The sequence below is a fragment of the Protomyctophum bolini genome (genome assembly GCF_963924005.1).
Source record: "Protomyctophum bolini genome assembly, chromosome: 7".
Classification (NCBI taxonomy): domain Eukaryota; kingdom Metazoa; phylum Chordata; class Actinopteri; order Myctophiformes; family Myctophidae; genus Protomyctophum; species Protomyctophum bolini.
The window spans coordinates 24,959,013-24,987,008 of NC_137868.1; the positions used below are offsets into that span (position 1 = coordinate 24,959,013).

At 44.2% G+C, this 27,996-nt stretch overlaps 2 protein-coding genes across 2 annotated transcripts in view; one reads left to right on the top strand and one right to left on the bottom strand.

Annotated features, from left to right (window-relative positions):
• LOC308318631 (neural-cadherin) overlaps nucleotides 1-27,996 on the bottom strand; it is a gene marked incomplete at both ends in the record, with an annotated part of 165,392 nt that overhangs the window by 115,382 nt on the left and 22,014 nt on the right. The window lies entirely within an intron of this gene.
• LOC308317902 (cytochrome b-c1 complex subunit 2, mitochondrial-like) lies at nucleotides 15,131-16,483 on the top strand (the record flags this gene model as incomplete). The annotated part of the gene is made up of 1 exon (XM_080767250.1): nucleotides 15,131-16,483. One exon carries the CDS (start codon nucleotides 15,131-15,133, stop codon nucleotides 16,481-16,483), a length of 1,353 nt encoding a protein of 450 aa, XP_080623376.1.

Sequence of the window (27,996 nt, forward strand, 5' to 3'; positions counted from 1 at the left end):
TGCAACTCCTGTTAATACTGTTAATATATACTGTTAATACTGTTAAGGTTAGGTTACAGGTATGACCCTAACCACACCAATGACTCACCATGCAACTCCTGTTAATACTGTTAATATATACTGTTAATACTGTTAAGGTTAGGTTACAGGTATGACCCTAACCACACCAATGACTCACCATGCAACTCCTGTTAATACTGTTAATATATACTGTTAATACTGTTAAGGTTAGGTTACAGGTATGACCCTAACCACACCAATGACTCACCATGCAACTCCTGTTAATACTGTTAATATATACTGTTAATACTGTTAAGGTTAGGTTACAGGTATGACCCTAACCACACCAATGATTCACCATGCAACTCCTGTTAATACTGTTAATATATACTGTTAATACTGTTAAGGTTAGGTTACAGGTATGACCCTAACCACACCAATGACTCACCATGCAACTCCTGTTAATACTGTTAATATATACTGTTAATACTGTTAAGGTTAGGTTACAGGTATGACCCTAACCACACCAATGATTCACCATGCAACTCCTGTTAATACTGTTAATATATACTGTTAATACTGTTAAGGTTAGGTTACAGGTATGACCCTAACCACACCAATGACTCACCATGCAACTCCTGTTAATACTGTTAATATATACTGTTAATACTGTTAAGGTTAGGTTACAGGTATGACCCTAACCACACCAATGATTCACCATGCAACTCCTGTTAATACTGTTAATATATACTGTTAATACTGTTAAGGTTAGGTTACAGGTATGACCCTAACCACACCAATGATTCACCATGCAACTCCTGTTAATATATACTGTTAATACTGTTAAGGTTAGGTTACAGGTATGACCCTAACCACACCAATGACTCACCATGCAACTCCTGTTAATACTGTTAATACGGACTAACGTCTGCCCCCAACATGCAACTCCTGTTAATACTGTTAATACGGACTAACGTCTGCCCCCAACATGCAACTAGTACTTGGTGACAGAAAGGTGCTTTAACTGGACACAAGCGCCGAGATGCAACGAATATCACTTTCTACCATTAGTTATAAACGGTTTCCACAGCAATGGTTTTTTGAGACGTATTGTAAACTGCAGCAACAATTATTTCTGCAACTTGACTTGTAAAGCGACATGCAAGCACACCAGACAGAACACACACACACACACACACACACACACACACACACACACACACACACACACACACACACACACACACACACACACACACACACACACCGTAAAACCGCACAACCTTACTTTAGAAGCGTTAATATTCCAAATGAGATGCTTGGTTAAGTCATAAATTAGGACAGAATCGCCGTTCTGATCAAAACCATGGACAGCGCCGTAGATTTAGAGAGAATAGCAAGTATAGTAATAAAAAGAATGTCGGCCCGTAAACCAAGAAGTAAATGGCTGCGTGTGCACTGCAGCTAAACAGCTCCAGGACGAACAAGCAAGGCCGCTGTCAAAAAATAGATTTTTGATCGCATTTTATATCATTAAAAGGGACCTAAAGACACGTAAACACGCTTGAGGCACCCCGCGGTTTTAGTTAAGAGGACATGTATACACGTCCTTTAAGCATCCCAAGTGTTTAAACACAAATATTCATCCCCCCCCCCCCCCCCAATGAAAGAATAGAAAATCTACTGTTACTGTTAAGAATACAGTCATCATACTTTCTCTTTGTTTATCCCCTGGGTGTAACCAACATCAGGCCAGCCTGTGAAAACAGTATTAAAACTGGCTGTTGCACGAGTGAAGAGCGTTAAAATCCATCTGCTGAGCACTGCCATCTGTTGTGACTAATGTGGGAGGCATGGCAGGTTTCTGTGTCCCCCGTGCTGACTGACAGTCTAACACTGTCCCCTAGGGTCCCCAGGACTTTGTACTGAGCGCAAAACCGGATTACCAAGCTGAATCATTTGATTGGATTTAAACGCTTGCATGTGGTTAAGAGCCCATTCAGTTAAAAGATTATTAGGTTAACTGTTTTAGGAGGGATTGATTTCAAACCTGCTATCGGTGTTCATGTTCCTGGTGAAAGAACAAATCAGAATGTGATAGATATTGAATCATGCACATTGGAGATCCTCAATTTTGAATCTGACCATTTTGTTTTATTTTGACCTTTTTTAAACCTTCTTTAAAGGTGATAGCCTATAGACAAGTTTTTAGTGTTTGTACACAGAAGTGAGTGAGTGTTTCCAAACAGATTCAAATCTAGCTCCACCCCCCTCCCCCCGTCATTCTATTGGCCGAGCCAGGTCACTTCAGGCTATGGGGTTGTTGTTGCTGCTGGGAGGGCAAAATGTATTTGCGCTCGTATGGCTAAATATGGCATTAAAAAATTATGAATTTCTATCGTACATCTTAGTTACACGCTTTTGCACGCTTTTTTTTATGGGTAAATGTACCATAAGCGCAATATCACACGAGTCCCGTGGTGTGGTCACAATTCTCGCAAATGAGGAAGTGGCGGCGGAGGCAGAGGCTCATTCTGCTGTCAACATATTAATTCTCTTTTATTTGTAATCGGTGGCGGTGCATATAAAATATATATTGCCCCTCAAATGCCCCAGCCACCACAGCATCGTTCATGTGAACTACTTTGTCCACGGTTATTCATTGTAATGAGCTGTAACTGTGCTGGGGAGTGGGACTGGGGCTTTGAAGACACTCTCGCTGTGATTGGCTAAAACTCAGCCTCACCCCCCCACTAACACCTCTTGCCCCTCACACCCAGACGTCCCGAGCTATAAACACCTAGAACTCAAAACACCCCAGAGGCAGGCAACGGTAGTTTCTGCCTGCAGGAAAACACCGCAGCTTCATCATACAGGGGATGCTAGAGGGAAAAAAGGCCAAAACTATAGATATATATAAAAACTTGTCTATATCACCTTTAACATCCATGGCCATTCTAGATAGTCATATTTGTATACAGTATGTATTATTTGGGCGCTGTGGGATTTTCTGTTGCTGTCGTTTTCAGTATCCATGGCTTGTCATGTTTTTGATTGAGGAAGTAAAGCTTGTTTGGCTGTAGCAAATTCATCTGGATAAGAGCTATCGCTACTCGGGCATTTTGCATTGCAACAGATAGAAAACCCAAATATTTTTCCATAGAGATTTACGAAAATACATACATTATTTTAAGCCTGGAACCAAGCTATCCAGGCCACAAACATAATTTCTGTACACTTTTTTGTAAAAAATATTTCTCCTAGTATAATCATAGTACTGTACCTGATGGTCATGTTTTCACGGCAATGGGTATGAGACACAATAACTGGCACTCCAGCTTTAATAAATACCCATTTATTGCGATTTTCTAATATTCTTTGAAAACCTGTCTGACTTTTAAATCCAGTTTGAACCATGTGTTTGAATACTCTCTTGTGAGTTGTCAGTGTTCTCCATGGAGCTTTGCATGTGTTCTCTCCCCATATTCTGGGATGCTGCTCCGGCAGACCAGAGTGAATTGGAATGATCTTTTCAGCATAAATCTCACGGCACATTTCAATAAGACTGCTGTCTCCCGACCCGGCCGCATTCTATACCTTCACTACTTCAGCGCACAAAAAAACAAAAAAAAATGGAGGGAGATCAATTGGCGACTCACTTGAAAGAATATTTTATCATTTTGAAAGGAGATTGCAGCTCGGTTCCTGTCAGGGCATATTGATCTGAACGGAGATGACAGCACACCTCTACTCCCACAGACCCATGAGGAACACAAACAACACACGCACGCACGCACATGCACGCTCGCTCGCAAAAGATAATGTCCACATACACTAATCTCTCTCTCTCTCTCTCACACACACACACACACACACACACACACACACAACAGAGCCTCCCTGATTGGCCAAAACAGAGAAGAGATTTTTTCTGTGCCTGAATTTCCACTAAACATGGCCTTTCCACACATCATCCCGGCTGCTTTGTTACCTATAGCTCTCTCTTGTTTAATCACTTTCTATGCCGTGGTGGAGTTATGACCTAAAGAGCCTACTGGGTCATCTGGTGCAGGCAGACAGCATCACACGGGGCCCCTCAGACACTCAGGCCCCATGCATGGTGGAGAAAGAGAGCTGAACCTCAGTGTGAACCTCCTCAATTAACCTAACAACTGAGCTGGAGAGCAGCACAATAACCCTTTCTTTCACTTAGCCTGAGCGCCTTAAGAGTCGTGGCTGCCATTCGGCTGTATTTGCAGACACCGCCTTTAGATTGTAATGGTTTTTGTCTTAGAGGGGGCAGTGTTCTGGGCCTTTGGAAGGCCAATAGAAAATAACGTTTTGTGTTTGTTTGGGTGCTGGGAGGTCTTTGATTGACAGCAATTATTGGAGGGTTAACGTAAAGGGCATGGGTGCCAGTTATTGTGTCTCATACCCATTCCTTTCCTCTGAAGCATTCAGTCACACATACACACAAAAGGATACACACATGCATGCACGCACGCACGCACGCACCATAGACTGTAAAAAAATATGGACAAAGCGTTCCCCGGGTCTAACATGAACGTAAAATGAAGCCTGTCAGTCCTTGAATTGTAAATCGCCATCTTTCTAGATCCGTTTGGGCCCAGCTGGCCCATTGGCTGGCCCAGACAACGAGGCGGGACTTCCCCCCTTCTTCTTAGTTGGTTTTTATTTTGACTCGAGTGGGTGGGGAATCCCGATCATAGACTGTAACGGTAGCCACGCCCCTCAGAACATACGCGACTTTATGGTCATCTTTTTAATAAATGGGACCATCATTTTCCAAAAAGAATATTATGACATTAGAAATGAGACTTTAAACTATAGTGACTGGAAGCAGAAAGTATTCATGACCATGTTTATTAAGGTAATACAGTCTAGGTGAAGTTGGGCCCAAATACATGGACTTCTATGGGGCTATGGGTTTTTTTGGGCCCAATGACAGCGCCACAACAGGCCATTATATGAACATTCAGGAAATCCCGATTTCCTTATGGCTTCACAAAATATCTGTCTGACTGCCCCCCTGGCACGCACATAAATTCCCAGATCACTAACATAATAAAACTACTGTTGAGGAGTGCAACAATCAAAGCAACAGGTATGACATCCTGTGTTGATACTAAATCCTGTTTGCAGGTTAACTGTAAATGAAAGTTATAAAGGTTTCTTTCAACTAGTATACAATAACAGTCTATTATGATATTATGATATTAGGTCAACAAACACAAACTTCAAGGGTAGATACTTAGCACAGAGGGTGAAAGTAAAGGCCATTAGGGAGAAGAGGAACCAGAAGAGCGTCAAAGCAAAAGCGTAGCAAAAGCAAGACTTGTGCCCCTATAATGAGGCATGGCCGCTAACCTGATTAAATGTTATCAGCAATAAGACTAATTATTTCCTCTTCCTCTTAAAGACAGCTTGCTAATCCTGTTAGCAGCGCGGTAGTTTTTGGGGCCAAGCCTTAATTGGCACTGTAACGAAGAGAAGGAACAAGGGATGGAGTCTGGGATGAACAGAGAGAGATGTAGATGGGGACATGGGTGGAGTTAGTCATGGGGAGACAAAGACAGGGATGGGTGAAAAGTGACGAATGGCAGATGAAGGGAGGGAGGGATAAAGCGAAGGAAGGAAATATGGAGGGAAGCATGAAAGGCAAAATAGCAGCAGCAGCTGAAATCTAGTCTAGATTCTGAGTTTGAGAATAAATAGAGGAAAGTGTCATCCACTTTCTTCCAATCGTTCATTTTCACTGCACGAAATCAATTAACAAAGCTGGCCTCCTTTATCGACACGCTTATTTACATAACGACAAGGATGGCCGAGTTTGTGCACCGCCCTTTTTTGATTAATGCAAAATCTGCATTTCTTTTAATGCCATTTTATTTTTTGCTCTACTTTTCATTATCTTTGAAAGTTATGGATACAAATTGGAGCTTAGTGAAGTGTCCCTTAACGAGCATGGTTTGTAATGGTGTCAACTTTAAAAGGCTGGGGGATTCATTAGAGCTCAGCGGTTGAACTACCAAAGCCATGCTCTTAATACTGTTTGAGCTATAGGGCCGCACATCAGCACTATATTCAGCTAGTTAACTGGGCCTCACAGCGGTGACCTACTGTATAGCTTGTTAACTGGGCCCCATGGTGGAGACATATTGTATAGCTTGTTAACTGGGCCCCATGGTGGAGACATATTGTATAGCTTGTTAACTGGGCCCCATGGTGGAGACATATTGTATAGCTTGTTGACTTGGCGCCACGGTGGAGACATCATCAAGATGTGATTCACCATGTTAATGATTTTCTTCAGACCTACAGTTATAGGAAACACAGAACTTTTTTCCACACAACAGCTCTAAGGTATATTAATGACATAGTAAAATGTTGAAAATGAGTGGTATTCGTTTTTAAAGTCCCACATCCATTTCAGTAGTATATTTTTGCAACACCTCTGCTCAGCTCCATTGTCAGTTAGAACTGCCATTTCCCATTAGAAAAGTTGTCAAAATAAGACTTTAAACCACAAACTACTAGGCTTCTAACAAAAACTGCAAATTTAAATAACATAATTCAACTCCTTTGAACACCGTTTCAGAGACAGCTAATTTAATTCTTATTAGTTGTGGTCTCATAGCTTGAGAGGGCGTTTGGCGTGCTCTCATGGCCGTTCAGAGTATGGGAAGGCATTGCAGACTCCACATTGGCTTAATGGACAGTCAATGAGGAGAAAGTCATGGAAAAGTCAATATTAGCGCAGTGACTGAATATAGACCAGTTTGCCGCACAAGCTGATAGAAAAGCATCTCTGAATTAAGAGTAGGCTATAAATTAAATCTAAATGCAATGCAACACACACACACACACACACACACACACACACACACACACACACACACACACACACACACACACACCTGATTCAGCAAGACCTCTATCAACCCCACAACAAGCTAAAGCTGAACTCAAACTTCCTCCCCTGGCCGTACCTCCTGCCACGCACCCTGTCTATCCCTTTGGCTCATTCCTTTCTTCTTCTCTCCTAATAACAAACATACTGAACCTCCTGCTGGTCATGGGGCACCTCCTCCTGTTACCACCACCTCCTGCTGTAATTAAACCAAAGACTCACTAATTATGTCCACATTGCTCTAACCTCCCACCCCCGATGCATCCATGTGCACGCTTACGCACACACACACACACACACACACACACACACACACACACACACACACACACACACACACACACACACACACACACACACACACACACACACACACACACACACACACACACAAACACACACACACACACACACACACACACAGCTCCAAATGCTCCAAATGCCCGGAGGTGCTAGTATCAGAGGTCAAAGTTCAACATTCAAAGAAGTACAATGTGGCTTTCATCAAACAAATGTACACTCACTCACACACACTCAATCAGTTCCTCTCATCCGCTTTACTGACATGATTGAATGGTAGAGTAGTGTCTGAGCCTTTTCACAATGAAAATTTAAAAAGTTGATTTATGATTGTTCTTTCTTTTAAAATTAACTTTTCATTTTCGTTACAAAAGCTTCCTAACACTCCTTCAGTCTCTCTCTCTCTCTCTCTCTCTGCATCCTGAGATGTGTGAGGGCCAAAACGGAGGTTTGTGTGAGGCTACTGTGTGTGTGTGTGTGTGTGTGTGTGTGTGTGTGTGTGTGTGTGTGTGTGTGTGTGTGTGTGTGTGTGTGTGTGTGTGTGTGTGTGTGTGTGTGTGTGTGTGTGAGTGTGTGTGTGTTTATGTCAATCTTTGGCAGCATCTTCTCTGTTTGTGTGTGTGTGTGTGTGTGTGTGTGTGTGTGTGTGTGTGTGTGTGTGTGTGTGTGTGTGTGTGTGTGTTTGTTTGTCCCTCAAGCGGCAGTGGCAGCCCCTGCCAGCTGGCGGGGTGCTCAGAGCTGGTGGAATGTTCCAGAGGGGTCCACACAGTCTTTGACTGGAAGAGATAAGGCTACCATATCTGGGGGGTGGGGGAGGAGGGTGGCTACAATGAAGACACACATGTATAAACACACTTGCATAATATAAACACATCAACTCATATTCATCAAACGCCTCAGTACCCAGGCTTGCACTGTTGGATGATGCTTTTCAAATTATCAAAATTTACATTCCTCCCTGTCTATGGCCTTGACAACACATGTATGGATCATTTTCAAAAACAGAATTGTTTGTCTTGAGTGTATCTGGCCATATAAGGAGCATGTTTTGAGTGTACAGGGTTTGATGAGGTCAGATCAACATATGGAATGTCAGAACAAGTCAGCTCCATATATGGAGATCTAAGGGTGGCAAAGGGGGCAGTATCTTGAGTGTACAGGGTTTGATGATGACCCAGGTAGGGCCGGGCCTTCATTTTCGGGTTGCCTTTTGAGAACTCTAGTTTTCGCCGGCAGCCGGGCACGGCTGCACTAATAACTTTGGGGCAGGCCAAAGTCACTGACAGAGTGACTGGTTGACAGGTTTTCATAGTTTTGCAGGTTTTCCTATAATCTAGCCCTATTGTAATAGTTATAACCAAACATATACAACCTGGTATATACAGTATATCTGCCATTAATGTTGTCATGTCCAGGCGCACGCTCATTGCAAAAAGCAACAATGGACAAGCACAAATTGAATTGAGATGTCATCAATTCCAAACGCTCGGTTTTACCCATGTAATGCGTGAGAAGCCTAAACATGGACGAAAATGATAGTTTTGCAAAATATCCATCCAAGAAAAACAGCACAGTAGTGGAATAGAGGAAAGCAATAGAAAGCAAATCTAGTTCAAATTAAGACCTGTGCAATATATTGGAGCTAGTTGATGTTTCTGGCCTTTAGCTGATGTCTTTACCCAGAGCAACTTTCAGCGTCTGACTCAATGACACCTTGTCACCAGCCTGGGTGTTGATGAACACACTGGCAAGTGTGGGGATTGAACTAGTGAGTTTTAGTATCTCCAACTCAACAAATCCTTTAAACCACAAATCTGTCACAACATGCCCTCGAATTCTTTTGCTGGTTCAACAACACGTACCAATACATCACGGTTTGTGACCTTTCATCATGTCTTAAAGACCTGTCATCTGTGTTATGAGAGAAGTCACATCTCAGCAATGTTTTCTGGGAAATGGAGTGTCTAATGTGCTCATTGACAGAGACATGTCAACATGCCTCCTGTTGTCCTGTGTCTAGTTGAACATGATAGGTTGAGTTCTTGCTCGAAGGCATTCCGGTAACCCAGATATGGAGATTTTCTTACAGTAGGTTACAACAAACTGACGTTTAATGAAATGGCACTTTAAGCTGCAAATGTATGACATACTGTAAACTTTAGAAGCATTAGATAAAGACAAATAGATAGTTGGTTGACATCTATTGACATTGGTTAATATTGAGGAGAATGATGAAACTGAAAGAAAATGAATATATTGAAATAGAAACATTACATAGAGGTGTCAAAAGATTAAAGACATTTTTCAGCTATTGGGTTTCAGCACCTGGACTACAAAATGGAGTCTTTCAACGCTAGTGTGGATGGCTGAGTATAAGCAGAACCTTCCCACATCTTCACATCTCATTTAACAAGGGAAGCCAGCTCAGAATTTTCCAGCGACTGCAGCGATGACAGAGCTGCTCTCTGTTTGTTTGCTGTCTGAACAAAGCCGGTGTGTCGGCTAGAGAGCAGCCTCCAGACACCTGCAGTTTACACAGTGACCTTTGAATGCCTTCAGTGGCAAGCAACATCACAAGCAGAATGAAGATGACACTAACCTACAACACAATCATTATATTGCCACTATTGCAGTGAACGTTATAGAGATAGATATTTCACTGACCCAGAAGGAAATTCCCATGTTCATGTAAGTCAGGTCAGTGTGCAACGCTACAGTAAATGTAACTAATTTCTCTAAGATCATACACGTAACAGTTTTATACCTGTAACCTGTAAAGCTGTGATGTGACAATAAAGTTGAACAATGCTAATAAATAAGATATGCAAAGTATACTAGGAAAAATGATAATAAATACAGTAGAAGAACAATGTGTATGACTGTACTGTACAAATACGCCAAATACTATACAGCCGGGTTGTACAATAGCAGATTCTTCGCATTCTACTTCGACCAAAAACGGGGGTTTCGCTTCGCTTCCAATCGCACTTGATTACGATTCGGTGCAGGTGGGAATGCAATCCGCAGCATAGAGCTATAAAGGATATACGTGGTCGAATGAGGAGACTGAAGCCCTGGTCGAAATGAGGACGAGTACATTTATCAATTGCTTAAGGAAACACATAAAAACACTGCAGTGTAGCCTACAGAATATTCTGTCTGTCTCTGTGCGTAAACATGGAGTGCTGTCACTGTGTGGGGACTGGGAAGTAGGGACTTTCATCTCGATAAACATTTTGTGCTGCTGTCTGTTCTCAATGCGCTCAGCGCTGTGCCTCCATGCCCAAAAGAAAAGTGCGTGGCTGCGTGCGTATAGTGAGAGAGAGAGCGAGGGTGAGAGAGAGAGGTCCAGTCCCAAACGGTACGACACATGCACGTGTGACGTTATAATTTTAACGCCATAGATTTCACTGTGTAGGCTATAGTTTATGAATTGAACACATTGATAAGGTCCCTGCTGCGTTTCCAATTGCTGCGGTTATACAGTGCAGTGTGAAGGCAAACCGCAGCAAATTAAATATGCAAGAATCCCAACTTCCCAAGAAGCCCATTCGCATCAAGTCTACCGAAGTATTAGGTGAGAATGTGACCTTACACTAGACTAGAGTGTAGAAGACTAAGTAGGGACTCTGGAGTAAGGGAGTGTAGTCTAGAAACAGCACTATTGCTATAAAGTTGCCTGCAGTGAACTGAACCATAATGCAAGTCTAAAAGTGTTTTATTTCCTAATGTCCCAGTGCCTTAGACTTGAACCCTGTACTTCAACAGATAATACACATATTAATAAAAACACCTGAAATAACCTGAAAAGAGCCTCAAAGTTTTTTGCCCTTTTGTCTTTGTTACCCACTTTCTTTTTACCATAACTAGTGTATGTACCGCCGTTGAACAAACACTGCCCTGAAGGCTGGAAAAACAACCACCATATCTTCACAGAACACTCACCAGCCTGCAAGATGCTTTGAAAGCCTCCTCCAACTCACAGGACATCACAGAACACAACCTCCTGGGGCCTGGAAAGAACATTATTCTTTTTCATTTAAAATGCCCCTCTCTTCTCTCGCCATCATTTCCCCCCAGCTTTCTCCTCAATTTGAACAACTCATTTGTATCTGACAAGTAGACACAAGCATGAATTAAAACAGGTGTGTTCTCGGTAAATAACAAAATAACCAATAGTTACATTTGTACACTCAAAGACTTATACATTGATTTATTAACACTGATGGTCTTATTATGCATGTCTTAATTACCGGCAGGTCTTATGTCTTAACTTAAAGGTATATTCAGTGATTTAACTTAATTCAAATATCACTTCTTTTTTTGTTTTGTTGTGATAATCCTCCCTACTATAGAGTGTGCTGACCATATAAGGAGTTCCTCTCTGTCCACAGTTAACCCCTGGGGTAAAAAAAAAAAACTTTCATTTTTGGCTATAGGTCGCCCAGCCTTCATCCAATCAGGATAGAGAGGGGCATTCCGCCAATCATGATCGAGCGGGGTCGGGCCTTGGTGTGCACGCTGTTGGCCTGTCGCGTGTCCCCCCCACTGTAGTGTATTGTTCCCGGGGCGGACTGAGTTTTTTTTTCCAAATCACCCAAACCACTGAATGCTCCTTTAAGAGATGCAGGTGTGGCCAATGCCATTTTGCAGTAATCTGCGCACTGTGCCAATTCAGGCACTATAGCCTGCCATTCCCTTTAAGATCAGTGTTGTATGATTCATCACATTGAAAGCAGAGATGTCTGACCACATCTGAGTTCATAGTTTTTCTGGCCATAGGGTGCAAATTTCAAATTGTGCCACTGCACATACTATTAACACTGAGTGACTGCAGTTTCTTTCAGCGGTGAACTGTCCCTATAAGCCTTAAGTGTTTGCGTTCAGCTTGCAAAATAGGGATTGTGCATAAGATGGTGGTGGACTTAAGTACCTGGAAATAAGACAAGCATAATAGGGCCCTGAGTGTTTTCTTGTGACCTCTGTGTTTGCCCCTCCCCTCAGTTCTGAGCCTGGCATAGGTGGACGATATAGGAAATATATACTTGCACTCACTCACGCACACACGGACGCACGCATAAAGAAGCATGCATAAACATACACATGTATCTCTCGATTTGTTGTTACCTGACAGTTGTGAAAGGCTGGCATTGTGTTGCACACACACGCACGCACGCACGCACGCACGCGCGCGCACACACACACACACACACACACACACACACACACACACACACACACACACACACACACACACACACACACACACACACACACACACACACACACACACACACACACACACACACACACACACACACACACACACACACACACACACACACACACACACACACACACACACACACACACACACACACCACAGGGCCCTCAGGGTGAGCCAGAGCCACGGTCCGCCTGTCAGTGGCGATTTAGGGCCACCACGTCGCAGAACAGGCCCTGCTTCATATTGGATTACCGGCCCCCCTGTGAGAAGTGTTAGAAAGGTGTGCCATGTGTGCACGAGAGACACAGTGTGAAAGAAATGGAGGAAATAAAAGTCCTTGTGTGGCTGTCTCTAAAGCACTTTGTAACTCACTTTCCCGGCAAAGGAAATGAAAACTAATAGTTTATTACAATTACAAACTGTGTGTGTGTGTGTGTGTGTGTGTGTGTGTGCGCGCGCGCGAGTACTGAAGTATTGAAGTAAAGCAGTCTATTGGTTTACAGGAGAACTGGAGTGCGTTTGGCTGACTGCCCTGAGGGACATTCACGTAAAGGTCTATGTAGGGCGCGCATTGGTTGTTCAGGTCCATTGTCACATTGTGTGTGTTGTACAGTATATATGTGTGTGTGTGTGTGTGTGTGTGTGTGTGTGTGTGTGTGTGTGTGTGTGTGTGTGTGTGTGTGTGCGTGCGTGTGTGTGTGTGTGTGTGCATGGGTGCCACTGAATCATCCGTGTGTTTGTAGCCAGTAGATTTAACTTCATCTCATAAGCCTATACAGTACTATATGTGTTTGCCTGTGTGTGCGCGTATGCCTGTGTGTGTGTGTGTGTGTGTGTGTGTGTGTGTGTGCGTGCATATGTGTCTACAGTATGTGTGTATTGTGTTGTCTCACAGGCAGTCCATATTAGTGAGAATAGCTGACCCTGTGTTAATCTTCCAGCCGTTCTTTCATCCAGAATCAAAGCGGGAGTCAAGTCTGTTACTGCAGAGAGTCTTGCCCACAAGAAACACCCACTCAAACACAAAGCATGCCCCCTTCATCCAGCTAATGAAAAGTGACTTCTCACAAATAAGAAAACAGAGGAAACAAGTAATGAAGAAAATTGAATTGCTTCAACCCCTTTGGGACATGTCAGCTGACGAGAAAAAGCCTGTTCTCCATCGAGTCTCGAAAACGTGGATGTATCGCTTAAAAGTTAATTCACATGTGTGTGTGTGTGTGTGTGTGTGTGTGTGTGTGTGCATGTGTAGAGGCAGAGAGAGAGCAAAAGGCCCTTCATGACCTCAGACCAAAGAGCTAAAATGTACGCTGAGCTAGCAGACAGAGGGAGCTCATTCCAGGCCTCTGTTTTCATTATGCTCTCGTTTCCATCGCCTGCCCAATAGGTGTGTGCTGGGAGGAGCTAGACGACGGCGGTGGGGAATTCAGGGGGTATAGATTATAATACAGTACACACTGTTCATTGAACTCTATGCATTGTATTATGTTAGATTATGTTTGTGCATGTGCATGGGTGTTTGTCTGTCCCGTGCATAACTTAAGCACCGTCCGACTGATCGATTTCAAACTTAGCTGCCGAGAGTGTGTTGTTCTCCCCTTTCCCCTCCCCAAACAATCCTTGGGTATTACAATGGGTACAACTGGTACAACTGGTACAATGGGTATGACAATGGGTACAACTGGTACAATGGGTATGACAACTGGTACAATGGGTACAACTGGTACAATGGGTATGACAACTGGTACTGGTACAATGGGTATGACAACTGGTACAATGGGTATGACAATGGGTACTGGTACAATGGGTATGACAACTGGTACAATGGGTATGACAATGGGTACAACTGGTACAATGGGTATGACAATAAATGGCCTACTAGGGCCTACTAATGGCCTAATAGTGCGCAAGCAGAGCGCGCAAGTACTTCCGACCGCTACAAACTGTCAAATCTCAGTTTCTCTGTGAAGGAAAGTTTGAAATGTTGAATTATTAGGTTTAACTATTTGCTACCTACCTACTTTATGCATGTAACGTAATGACTACTTGTGCCTGATACGACAGTGGTGCCAGATTACATACATGTATAGGAAGGAGCATTACCTTTAATCCTCCCGACACTAAAACATATCATCATTACGTCACCACCATCGAAAACCATTGATTTTATACATATATACATAGTATTTATATGTATAACTAGCTCTCAATGATTACGTAATAAAGATGTGGATTAAAGGACCCAATGCCAGAGTGTAATTGGTTTTCGATGGTGACGTAATGACGATATGTTTTAGTGTTGGGAGGATTAAAGGTAATGCTCCTATGTATACATGTATGTAATCTGGCACCACTGCCGTATCAGGCACAATTAGTCATTACGTCATTTGCTGGGACGGTGCATACGCCTCAAAATTGCTGGGACGGTGCATACGCATCAAAATTGGCGGGACGGCTGGGACGGTGCATACAAGTCCCGGGCGAAACTAGTACTTGCGCACTCTGCTTGCGCAAGTAACTACGTGGATCTCAAACTTCATGTGGCCAACCTGTGACGTCGTTGAAGATGTATCTATGATGTATGACTCCTAATTTGGTGCAAGCCCTGTTGACTTCCTCTATAAAATGTAAGTTAGATATTTCAATCATCCTGGCTGAAGGAGAGAAGGCACATGAAGGCCATAAGGAAATTACCAAGGAGGCTTCTTTCGGCTCATGCCCGTAAGGTTGAGTTTACAGGGGTCAATGATCATGTAAGGTTTGAGCCACAAGAAGTGCAGGTGACCAATCTGCCAAGCGGGCTGGTGATCACTTCTTTGGAGAACTATTTCCCAGCCTCCAAGATTGGGGTGTTTGTCAGGGCTGGCTGTCGCTATGAGACACCTGACAATATGGGGGTTTCTCACCTCCTGCGACTGGCTGCTGGCCTGACAACAAAAGGTGCTTCAGCCCTCAGAATCTGTCGTGGCATTGAGGCAGTGGGAGGAAAGATGAGCGTGACAGCATCCAGAGAGAACATGGTCTACTCTGTGGACTGTTTGAGAGATGATATTGATACAGTGATGGAGTACCTGATCAATGTGACCACAGCGCCAGAGTTCAGGCCATGGGAAGTGTCAGATCTCACCCCCAGAGTGAAGATGGACAAGGCCCTGGCTGCTCAGAGCCCCCTGGTCTGTGTGATCGAAGGTCTACATGGAGCAGCCTACAAGAACTCACTGTCTAACTCCCTGTACTGTCCAGACCACATGGTCGGCAACATCCAGTCCGAGCAGATGCATCACTTTGTCCATAACAACTTTACAACTGCCAGAATGGCTCTTGTTGGACTTGGTATAGACCATGCTGTGCTGAGGCAGCTTGGGGAGCAGTTCCACAACATCCGCAGCGGGCTTGGAACCACAGGAGCTATGTCCCAGTACCGTGGAGGTGAGGTGCGTCAGCAGAGCTCCAGCAGTCTGGTCCACTGTGCGGTGGTAAGCCAGTCGGCAAGAGTGGGGACCCCGGAGGTCCTGGCCTTCAGCGTGCTGCAGCACATCCTGGGGGCCGGCCCCCTCATCAAGAGGGGCTCCAACACCACTAGCAAACTCATCCGGGGCATCTCCAAGACAACCAGTGACCCTTTTGATGCCACTGCATATCATGAAAGCTACTCTGACTCTGGTCTGTTTGGAGTCTACACCATCTGCCAGTATGCTGCAGCCGGTGATGTGATCAAGGCTGCTTTGGCACAGGTGAAAGCTGTTGCCGATGGTGCAGTCACTGCTGCTGAGCTCACACGGGCCCATAACCAGCTAAAGGCCCAGTACGTGATGTCTCTAGAGAACTCTGAAGGGTTGATAGATGCTATGGGCACCCAAGCCCTGTCTGGAGGAGTCTACATTAGTCCTGACACTGTCACAGAGAGCATTGACAATGTCTCCCTCACTGATATCGCCAATGCTGCGAAGACCTTTGTGGTCGGCAAGAAATCCATGGCGTCCAGTGGCAACCTTGTAAAAACACCCTTCATTGACGAGATCTAACCTTCTTTCTCCCTGCCTCCCCCCTGTATCAGATTCACTTTAAACAGCACAACAGACTGCATTCTGTTCATCAAACCACTGAAAGAAAACATTGTCACTGATTTGTCATATTGCTTTTGATTTTCCAGACAAGACAGACAGATTCACACACCGACAGACACAGATACAAACACAGACACTCTTATACCTGTAGACGGCTAGCCTCCTGCCGAGCAAGCATGTACTTTTGTATTTATGATCTATTCTATAGCATGCATACTGACAGACACACATGAAAGAAAAAATGTGAGGGACTGACTTCCTCAGGATGTTGCAGTAATATGATCTGGCTACTCTGGTGGGCCAGTGATAAAGCTGCTCTGTGTGTGTGTGTGTGTGTGTGTGTGTGTGTGTGTGTGTGTGTGTGTGTGTGTGTGTGTGTGTGTGTGTGCGTGTGCGTGCGTGCGTCCACGGGTGAATGATCCAACCTCTGGTCCCTGACAGAAAGTTGTGAGGAAAGGGGAGAAGGAGCATGCTGAATGCACAGTGGTGATGTGTGTGCAGTTAATTCCAATATCTACTAAATCAATTGTAAAAAAAAAAAAAAAAAAAAGTCTATACAGCTTTGCTCAACTATGTGCAGACTTATAATAATAAACAGCTTACATTTGAGTTAATGGAAAGTTAAAAGTCCGATTGCTCACTCAAACAATTCCTTGCTTTTTTCATCATCAGTGTCTTCCTGATAAATCTTAAAATGTTTCTCTCTCTTTAAAATGTATTTAATTTCAAGCCTTTATACAATGGGCCATTGTATTGAAGGCCATTGTGGGAGAGGGAGACTGTCATTTCCAGTGGGGCTGAGTGAAACGGTTATGTCTTCAGCACACTGTTTAGACATCAATTGGATTATCGCCCTTTCGCTCTGACAATCTTTGTCATTCTCTTCTTTGGCAGTTCCCTCTTCCCTGTTCCCTTGCTATATTTTCTCTATTCGCGTGCCTTTCTTTCTGACTATGTTGTCTCTGTCTTTATCCTAACTGTCAGGATTGGGGCCAATGATTTCTCCAGACTTTGGCATGGGCAGCTTCAGGGCATTCTCTTTCTCCCTCCTCACCTTTCCACTTCAGTCTCTCGCTCTTATCCTATCAGGACTTTGAAGTGCCTTTTTCAGAAGCAACAGATGATGGGCAGTATTTTTGATCTGGCAGCTCTTTGGACATCATGTGACTCTAAGGCGGGAGCCTTCAGAGATAGAGATGTTGCACAGCAAGACTTGGAGTGTGTGTGTGTGTGTGTGTGTGTGTGTGTGTGTGTGTGTGTGTGTGTGTGTGTGTGTGTGTGTGTGTGTGTGTGTGTGTGTGTGTGCATGCGTGCGTGCGTGCGTGCGTGCGTGCGTGCCGTGCGTACGTCTTTCAAGACACTTTTGTGTTTTTGATGTCACCAGGTGAGAGAGTAAACTGGCTTTGAGCTCTTGTTGAGAGTGACAGAGAGAGACTACATCAATATTATACTAGTCTGGCATATCCAGATGATCAGAGATGTCCGCCAGCTGGGGAAATATAAACTCAATGAATGGATGTGGACGCCAGGTCGCCAGCGGTAACAAACCTAATGAATGGATGTGGACGCCAGGTCGCCAGCGGTAACAAACCTAATGAATGGATGTGGACGCCAGGTCGCCAGCGGTAACAAACCTAATGAATGGATGTGGACGCCAGGTCGCCAGCGGTAACAAACCTAATGAATGGATGTGGACGCCAGGTCGCCAGCGGTAACAAACCTAATGAATGGATGTGGACGCCAGGTCGCCAGCGGTAACAAACCTAATGAATGGATGTGGACGCCAGGTCGCCAGCGGTAACAAACCTAATGAATGGATGTGGACGCCAGGTCGCCAGCGGTAACAAACCTAATGAATGGATGTGGACGCCAGGTCGCCAGCGGTAACAAACCTAATGAATGGATGTGGACGCCAGGTCGCCAGCGGTAACAAACCTAATGAATGGATGTGGACGCCAGGTCGCCAGCGGTAACAAACCTAATGAATGGATGTAGACGCCAGGTCGCCAGCGGTAACAAACCTAATGAATGGATGTGGACGCCAGGTCGCCAGCGGTAACAAACCTTCGCTCCCTTATTGAAAACCAATCCTGATACCTTCTGATGAAGACACGTTTTGCATTGGTTCTGTGATGCTGTTATTATTTTTTTCACACAGTTAAGCCATTTGTTTAATTGCGATCAGTAGGCATACAGATCGTCTAGCTACAGGAGACCAATATATAGATAGCTTTACCAGCTTTAGTTAGCAACACACAACTCATGATACAATTAACACCCTGTTTTGGGCCTTCCAAAGAAAATGTTTTTCTGGGGTTGGACACAAGCGTGATCATCTAACAGTTTAGAAGGTAAGCATGGGTTATTTATTTCAATGAGAGAGAGAGAGAGAGAGAGAGAGAGAGAGAGAGAGAGAGAGAGAGAGAGAGCAAGCGTGGTCTTTGAAGTTTCCGTTTCAAACCGAGATGGCGGGTGTTCTGTTGTGGCATGCAACATTGCAAGCCGTGTGAAATCAATAATGGCACAGAACAGTGCACAGAATGGTGCACAGTATGTGCCTGTGTGTGTGTGTGTGTGTGTGTGTGTGTGTGTGTGTGTGTGTGTGTGTGTATGGGGGGGGTCGGTCAGTCACCCTGGGAATGGCCTGCGAAGCATGCAGACTGCAGAGGCAGCGCTGGCACTATGAAATGAGTTGGCAGGGGGCAGCAGCCTTCTGTGCGGGTGGGTGGATGGTGCCATCATGAAAATGGTATGGACTAGTAGGACTGCAGCATGTGGATCCAAACAAGTTAAAGACCTTCTAGTGTGAGCACAGCATGAATTATAATACTGTAGTGATTCTGGTGGACCACACACAAATACACAATTCTACAAACACCTCTGGTCCTGCCGTTTTTCGACGTGCATAAATACAATGAAATGCAATGTGGAATGTATATGGAATGTAGCCTGGCTAATAAGCCAGACTCAAATCACACTGTCGTGTGGTATTTGAGTCTGGAGATGCTGTGTATGGATCTTGTTTCCCGGGGGGCGAGTTCAAACATTTTCTCTTTGACGCAATTGGTCAGAGCTACTGTCAGTCAAAGGTCTCAAGCATTGAATGTCACTGTACCAAAGCCCGCCCATATTGCATACCGTGTCCCGATTGGCCACACCAGTTCTCTGGTGTAGGAAATGGGCGTACAATTGAGCCTCTCCAGACCGTAATCCGCCGGCAGGCAATTTTTTTGCCAACGGCTGATTCAGTCTGGCTTATTAGCCAGGCTATATGGAATGTATATCCTGTTACCTTCTGTGTACATAATACACAAAACATTATTGTGGAATGTACAATATTTACAGTGAATGCTGCTATTGCCTTCTGTGAACATAACACAAGTGCAAAGCAGAACATATAATATTGTTTCAAGTGCATAATACATGTGCAGTGCAAAATGCATATGTTACCTTCTGGGTACAAGTGCAAATAGGCTTCTAGGCTATTTATGTATAGTTTTCTTATAAGAAAAGTGGCAAGCTGCAAGACCAGAGGTGCTTGTGTATTACATAAGGGCAGTTTATGCAATAGGGCTGCATGTGCTTGGAATGACACATGTTGGTCTTCCTAGTTTTCATGGTTTATAGGCTATTTATAAGGCATATAAGCTATTTATTTATCTTTTTAATTGTATTTTCCCCTTGGCCTAAATCGGTACTCCCAAGTGATCTCTTGAATTCTGTGGCAAGAAAAGTCACAAGGCAAATAAATAAGTATATACTGTATACAAAGTATACTGTGATATTGCTTGGTAGCACCCCAATAAAAAAAACTGTGTAAATATGTCTTTATACTGTTGTTATATAATGTAATGCATGCACCTCACTGCCAAATTCCAAATATACCTCGCAATAGAAAATCTTTCTTATTCTGAATTTGAAAGGCAGCCAAACATACTGTTATGGAAGTACAAAACTTCCATAACATAGAATAAACTTTACTTATTATAACTTTACTGTCCAATAAAGCTCAGTGGATTAGAATGGGGAAGGAGGGGTGTGGGTGATAGGAAGTTCAGTGCAATACTTGCTTATAGGCTCACAAAACCCTGCTTTTACTGCTGGAATTGGTTTCTGTGTTACTGCTAAAAAATGTTGAATGTCGCCCATATCTTCTCACCCACAGCTTAGAAATAGGTGATAACAAGCAACCGCGCACGCACGTGTGTGTGTGTGTGTGTGTGTGTGTGTGTGTGTGTGTGTGTGTGTGTGTGTGCGTGCGTGTGTTTGTGTGTGCACGGCTGTGTGTGCGCACCGTCAGATGTGCATGTGGTGATGTGTCAACATGTGAGAGCACAGTGGCGTGTGCACATATGCAGATGGGATTAGAAGTGAGAGGCAGGCGAGGTTAAAAATACGCAGCATGTCTAGCGCTGCTCGCTAATGTGCTATAGCTAGCGCTCAGGTATAAGAGGCATGTATTAGAACTCTCTGGTAAACAATGCAATCGCCCCGGGGAGACTTCACTAAAACATAAATATACAAACATACACAAATGCTAAAAACCACACCTGCAAGCATACCAATATGCACGTGCATACAATACTAACACACACACACACACACACACACACACAATCCTAGGGCGAACGCAAGCAGGAACTTTACATATGCAGTTTTTAAATATACACTGCATTCAGTGGAATTTAAATGAGAAGTATAAAAGAGAGAGAGAGCACACGCACGCACGCGCGCACACACACACACACACACACACACACACACACACACACACACACACACACACACACACACACACACACACACACACACACACACACACACACACACACAGAGAGATGTTGTATGAGCAGGTGAGTCAGAGGGATTACAATAAGCCTGAGCTGTTCACCATGGGAGGTGAACAGAAATATGCAAACGTACAGGTGCAGAAGGAAAAAAATTGTAAAACACAAACACTTCAGCCCAAATAAACCTCTAAGTTAAAAAAGAAAGAAAGAAAATAAATTCACAATAATTATGTGGGGGAAAAAAGATTGAGGGAGTTGTCTTACACTGGTGTGCATATGACATTTGACGCTGCTTGGCCCAGTGGTTTGCGGGATCAGCCACAGAGAAAAATTCACAAAATGTGAAAAATGTTCATATTGTGGAGATACACACATTTATGGCCTAAAAATAACATTGGAAATATCAGTCCAATAATGTGAACTACAAATATACCCATGTGTCGGTATTAGTCTTCGAGTGTAAAAATGACCTGTAAAGGGTTCATTTTATGCGTAAGTTTCACCTCTGCAGCTCCGCCTCGCCCAAGGAAGTGGGAAGTGGCAGGCATTTAGACCGCTTGGGAGCCGATAATTCTCTCCTGATTTGTGTTCCTTATCCCCGCTAAGAGGCCAGTTCAGAGGAGATAAGCCAAGGGAAATACTTTTAAATGGTAGCGTGACCTTGACTCAAAGGGGAAACGAGAGTCAAATGCCACTTCATCCCTCCAACACCCCTTTCATTTAACTGGGAAACAATTTCCCCGGGGCTGGCTGGAAGAGTGTGTCGAATTAGCTTCTGAGGTGAAGGAGAGAAAGAGGAGGAGAGGAGGAGGACGGGAAGAGGAGGAGAGGGAGAAGTCTTGTCACTGTGGTGGAGATTGACAGACAGGCTAGCGCCCCTGAGACACAGGGGGTTCTAACAGGATTCTCCATGCAGCTGGGATCAGGCAAGGTCAAACACCACTGCTGGATAAGGCTAACATGCAGCTGCTCCTCTTGGGTCAAGGAACTGCGGGTTCTGGTCTTTTTCCTTCTTTCTTCAAATTAAAGTTTATATAGTATTTTTTCTGTTTATTTCTGAAAAAAGGAGACTGAGACTGTTGTTCCTCTCTCAGAATCACATTATTCTGCTAGTAGAATTGCTTAATTTGGTGATTTTGGCACACTGGCACACTGCCAGACCGGATTACCAGCCAAGGTGCCTGGACCACTGAGCCATGGCCCAGGCCAAAAAAAGAATATGTATTTTATTCAACATTTATGCCTATGTCTCATATGCACAAGTTATTTACCAGATAAATTAAAACACCAATAGCTTTCATCTGCAGCCTTCAAGGCTGGGGTCTCTGTCTCTCTCTGTCTCTGGTCTGTCTGTCTCTCTCTTTCTCACACACACACACACGCACACGCACACGCACGCACGCATACACACACACACACACGCACACATGTAGTCGTACACACACACACACACACACACACACACACACACACACACACATACACACACACACACACACCATTGGGAAGCAAGGCCAAATAAGCGACTATAGGCTACTTTAGAAACAAGGTCAAATAAGCGACTACACTTTAGAAACAAGAACTAATAAGCAACTGCACTTTAGATACAAGCCCAGATAAGGAACTACACATTAAGCAACTTTATGCTTCTACAGGCCGACGCTTGGAATAAACTCCCATTACACCTTAGACAGGCAGCCTCTGTTGACAGCTTTAAAGCACAGCTCAAGACCTATGTCATTGTCTTCACTCTTGCTTTTAGTTGAGTTTTAAATCTGTGTTGTTATTCATGTCCTCACTGTTTTGCCTGATTCACTGCTTTTTTAAGGGGCGCTAGCCACTTCTATAAATAGCTTTTTTCCCCACACGTCTCAAGATTTGCAATTGATAATGAACGGAGAAATTACGTCAGAATTCCGCTAAATATGACGTAAATTAAACATGAAAACATTAAACGCCATTGACATTGAAGGGAAAATGTACGTCATATGTAAAGAGCAAATCAGCTAACAAATCACAGGCAACAGGCATTCTGATTGGCCAGTATGAGATGATGCATGATGATGTATGATAAGAGCAACATCAAAGCATTAAACGCCATTGACATTGAAGGGAAAATCGGCTAACCAATCACATGTTGTTGGTAGTGCTTGACCAATAAGGGACCACCTTATGTACCTTATGTAGCAATGTCAAATGTCCGCTAACATAAATTGATGACGATGACAAGAGCGCCCCTCATTTTAAACGGGTGTGATTTTCTTACTAGTATTTAAATGTTGTTTTATGTTTTTGCTTTTCTTGTTTTTGTCTTGCTCCATAAAGTACTTTGAGCTGCATTCCATGTCATGAAAGATGCTATATGGCCTGGGCCATGGCTCAATGGTCCAGGCACCTTGGCTGGTAATCCAGTCTGGCAGTGTGCCGCGAGTTCGACTCCCGATCCCGACGGCCCCTACTGCATGTTTTCTCCCCATTTCCTGTCAGCCTACTGTCTGTCCCTCCATATAAAAAATAAGAAAGATGCTATATAAATAAAGTGTATTATTATTAAGGAACTACACTTTAGAAACAAGCCCAAAGCCCAAAAACAAGCCCAAATAATCAACTACACTTTAGAAACCCGCAAGTGACTTTGCAGGACAAAACAAGCTCAAAGTTGCTTATAATAAGCAGACATGGCAACACTGGGCCATGTAGGTGTGATGGTCAACAGGTGAGTGTCATTAGGTCAATTAGATTAACGACTGATAAACATCAGACAGAACTCACAGCGGGTTCAGGGAGCACTGAGCACTAGAGCTGTGCTGAGGCTGCTAGAGATGGCTCTGGGACTGCCTTTGAGGTATTGTTATTTAACTTAAATGTAGGGCATGTGGTAAAACTAATACATGTTAAATATCTTGTGTGTGTGTGTGGTTTTCAGTGTGTCCTGGCTGTGTTTTCTGCTGGTCAGAAATGGATTCTGCTACCGTCTGCCACCAAAAGGTAGGATGTTTCAGTTCTCTCACACAGTCTGGTTCCCAAATTATTATTGTCTCCACCAGGCCGAAGGCATGGGGAAAGAGTATGTTATGCACTGCGTGTGTGTGTACGTCCGTCTGTGGACAGCTAATCTCTGGCACCGTTTGCTCAATGGCAGCCAACTCTGCACACCCACTCCCTGGATGCCACAGCTGAACCTCTGCCCCAAAGTTTTCACATTGGCCTGTTATAGCGCCACCAGGGGTCCACTTTTTGCAAAACACATTTTTTGACTACACCTACAGATTTTGTCCAAACATCACGCAAATTGGTACGGTCTCTCTATAACCAGTCAACAAAACGGGGTTTTCAGACTCTGTCCTGATTGGCTAAGATTGGCTTCGCAGACAAAATTCTGCAAATCATGAACGCATTGTGATTTCCGTGACATTTTGCACACACATTCCCACTAGGCCGAGGAAGAAATGCCACCTGCAAATTTTCAACTCTGCCTCATGGTGGTGATATAACTGGCCGATTAGTGTTTTTATAACTGCACCGATCTGTCTAAAACCTTGTATGCTACGCACACTCCCTGGAGGCCAAGGAAAAACCTTTGCCTGGAATTTTTCATGTGTGTGTGTGTGTGTGTGTGTGTGTGTGTGTGTGTGTGGGTGTTCAATACCATCATTGGAGCTCAGGTGTTGTGAGCTTGTAGATTCTGCGGCATGACAAGTTTGGTAACCATTGACAGCAGTCCAGTTCACCAGACCAGTATGAGCACCAGGCTAAATGTTTAATCTCTGTTCACAGGTTCTCCTTCTGGAATTGGAGGTGACAATATAGGTCCTTCATGGCCCACCCAGCTCTTTTCAAGGCAGTTCACAGGTTCTTCCTCTGCAATTGGAGATGACAACAGGGGTTCTTCCTGGCCTAACCGTATCTCTTCAAGACGGTTCACAGGTTCTCTCTCTGCAATTGGAGATGACAACAGGGGTTCTTTTTGGCCCACCCTTATCTCTTCAAGACTGTTTAGCAACATTCCTCGTGAGTCCAGCAGCTTCTCCAAATGGCCACATTATTCTGAAACAGCTGTAGAGCCTGCTGGATACCCACGCCCACCTGTAGAGCCTGCTGGATACCCACGCCCACCTGTACAGCCTGCTGGATACCCACGCCCACCTGTACAGCCTGCTGGCCCACGCCCACCTGTACAGCCTGCTGGATACCCACGCCCACCTGTACAGCCTGCTGGATACCCACGCCCACCTGTACAGCCTGCTGGATACCCACGCCCACCTGTACAGCCTGCTGGATACCCACGCCCACCTGTACAGCCTGCTGGATACCCACGCCCACCTGTACAGCCTGCTGGATACCCACGCCCACCTGTACAGCCTGCTGGCCCACGCCCACCTGTACAGCCTGCTGGATACCCACGCCCACCTGTACAGCCTGCTGGATACCCACGCCCACCTGCTGAAACTGAGCCTGCTATCTTCTACCCTGCAGCTGCCCCATATGAATACAGTACCTGGCCCAGAATTTACACAGAACCTGAAGAGGGCCCCAGCATTTCTGGAGAATATGACATTGCTCCTGCGATCACAGATTACTCTTCATCTCCTCCAATGCCCATAGGTCACACCCATGATTCAGGCGACTTGGTTGGTACTAGACCATCACATTGGCCTGCGCCACCAGGGGTCCACTTTTTGCCAAACACATTTTTTGACACTACTCCTACAGATTTTGTCCCACCTGTACAGCCTGCTGGATACCCACGCCCACCTGTAGAGCCTGCTGGATACCCACGCCCACCTGTAGAACCTGAGCCTTCTATCTTCTACCCTGCAGCTGTCTCATATGAATACAGTACCTGGCCAAGAATTTACACAGAACCTGAAGAGGGCCCCAGCATTTCTGGAGAATATGTGATTGCTCCTGCGATCACAGATTACTCTTCATCTCCTCCAATGCCCCCAGGTCACACCCATGATTCAGGCGACTTGGTTGGTACTAGACCATCACATTGGCCTGTTCTAGCGCCACCAGGGGTCCACTTTTTGCAAAACACATTTTTTGACACTACTCCTACAGATTTTGTCCCACCTGTACAGCCTGCTGGATACCCACGCCCACCTGTAGAACCTGAGCCTGCGATCACAGATTACTCTTCATCTCCTCCAAGGCCCCCAGGTCACACCCATGATTCAGGCGACTTGGTTGGTGCTACACGATCTGAGCATGTGTGGTGGTGATTCTTTCAGAAAATATTGGAATTGTTTTCTATAAATAAAAGTGCCTTTTTGTATTTTCTTAATCCTAAAACTTGTTGAGATCCTTTTTGAACATGTTTGGTTTGTTGGTAACCTCACGTCACCAGGCTTTCCACTGCAGAGAAAAGCCTGATAAAAAAACTGAGCTGTGTAAATCTGTTTAGAAAAGAATAGTTCCGGTTGGCATTGCATTGAGGTTTTTGTCCCATTCCTGAACGAATAATTTGATGCCTGGGTCATCGGTCAATAGGACATACCGGAGACTCCACCGATCATCAAATTATTGGCTGGGAATGCAACAAAATCTCCATGAATTCAAGGCTGCATGGGGTGTGTAATTGATATAAAATGAGTCATGTTTTGGGTGAAGTACTCCTTAATGTAAATTCAGGAGTGCTGTGGATTTCCAGGGGTGGCCTGAGCCAAAAATGTTGAGTACCACTGACTTGCATCACAGCAAATTTGTGTGGTGCTGCAACAGCTTTAATTTAGGTAATGCGTTAGTGAGGCGGCGCAACAGGACTGTGGATCCACCAACTACAATTTAGGCATTTAGCAGAGCGTTTAATCCAGAGCGAGTTACAGTAAGAAAGAACAAAAAACATGGTAATTTAAAAAAATAGTCATGAATCATACGTAACCTTAACCCATTTTGGGCGGGAACCCATTTTGGTGTTGGCATGTTATGCTTTAGCTATTGAAAAATAGCAGATCTACACGCTCATAGCACGCCACCGAGTGGCGCGCTACGAGCTTGTAGGTCTGCTATTTTTGAAAAATCGAAGAACCACTGAAACTGACAGGATGTAGAAGACATTTTTAGAATCTGATCTCACTACACTATAGAGTGCTGTGTGTGTGTGTGTGTGTGTGTGTGTGTGTGTGTGTGTGTGTGTATATATATAGTGCTATTTAAGTTGTGCCTATGCCTGTAGATCGAGGCTATAGGGTTTGATTTTAGATGTACCCATAACTTGTATCATAAAGTTCCTCTCTGTGTACAAGAAATCTAGGACCGTAGTAGTTAAGTGTGGTCCAGGGACTCTCAGGGTTCCAAATACAGGTCTGTAACTCTGTTATGGTGGTCCTTTAAAATTAAATAGTTCTAGGAATAAAGACTCTATAATACTTAAAGTGCTACAAGTTAGTAAAACAATGTAAATGGTAGCGAGCAACTGTAGTATTCAAAATATTACAATGTGATAAATGACATGGTACTGGGCTGGCATACTGACCCATACCATTTTAGGCAGTATGGGACTATGGGCAGCAACTCAGGATTTAGAACAGTAGTTCTCAGAAATAGAAGATATACAAGCTTGCAGCACGTCACTTGTACATCTGCGTTAGTAAAATGTTGACTTTTGTTGGAAAAAAGATTCAGATGGAGGTCTGCGTGGCCAAATGCCTTGGTATGAAAAGGTTTGAACTGGTTTAA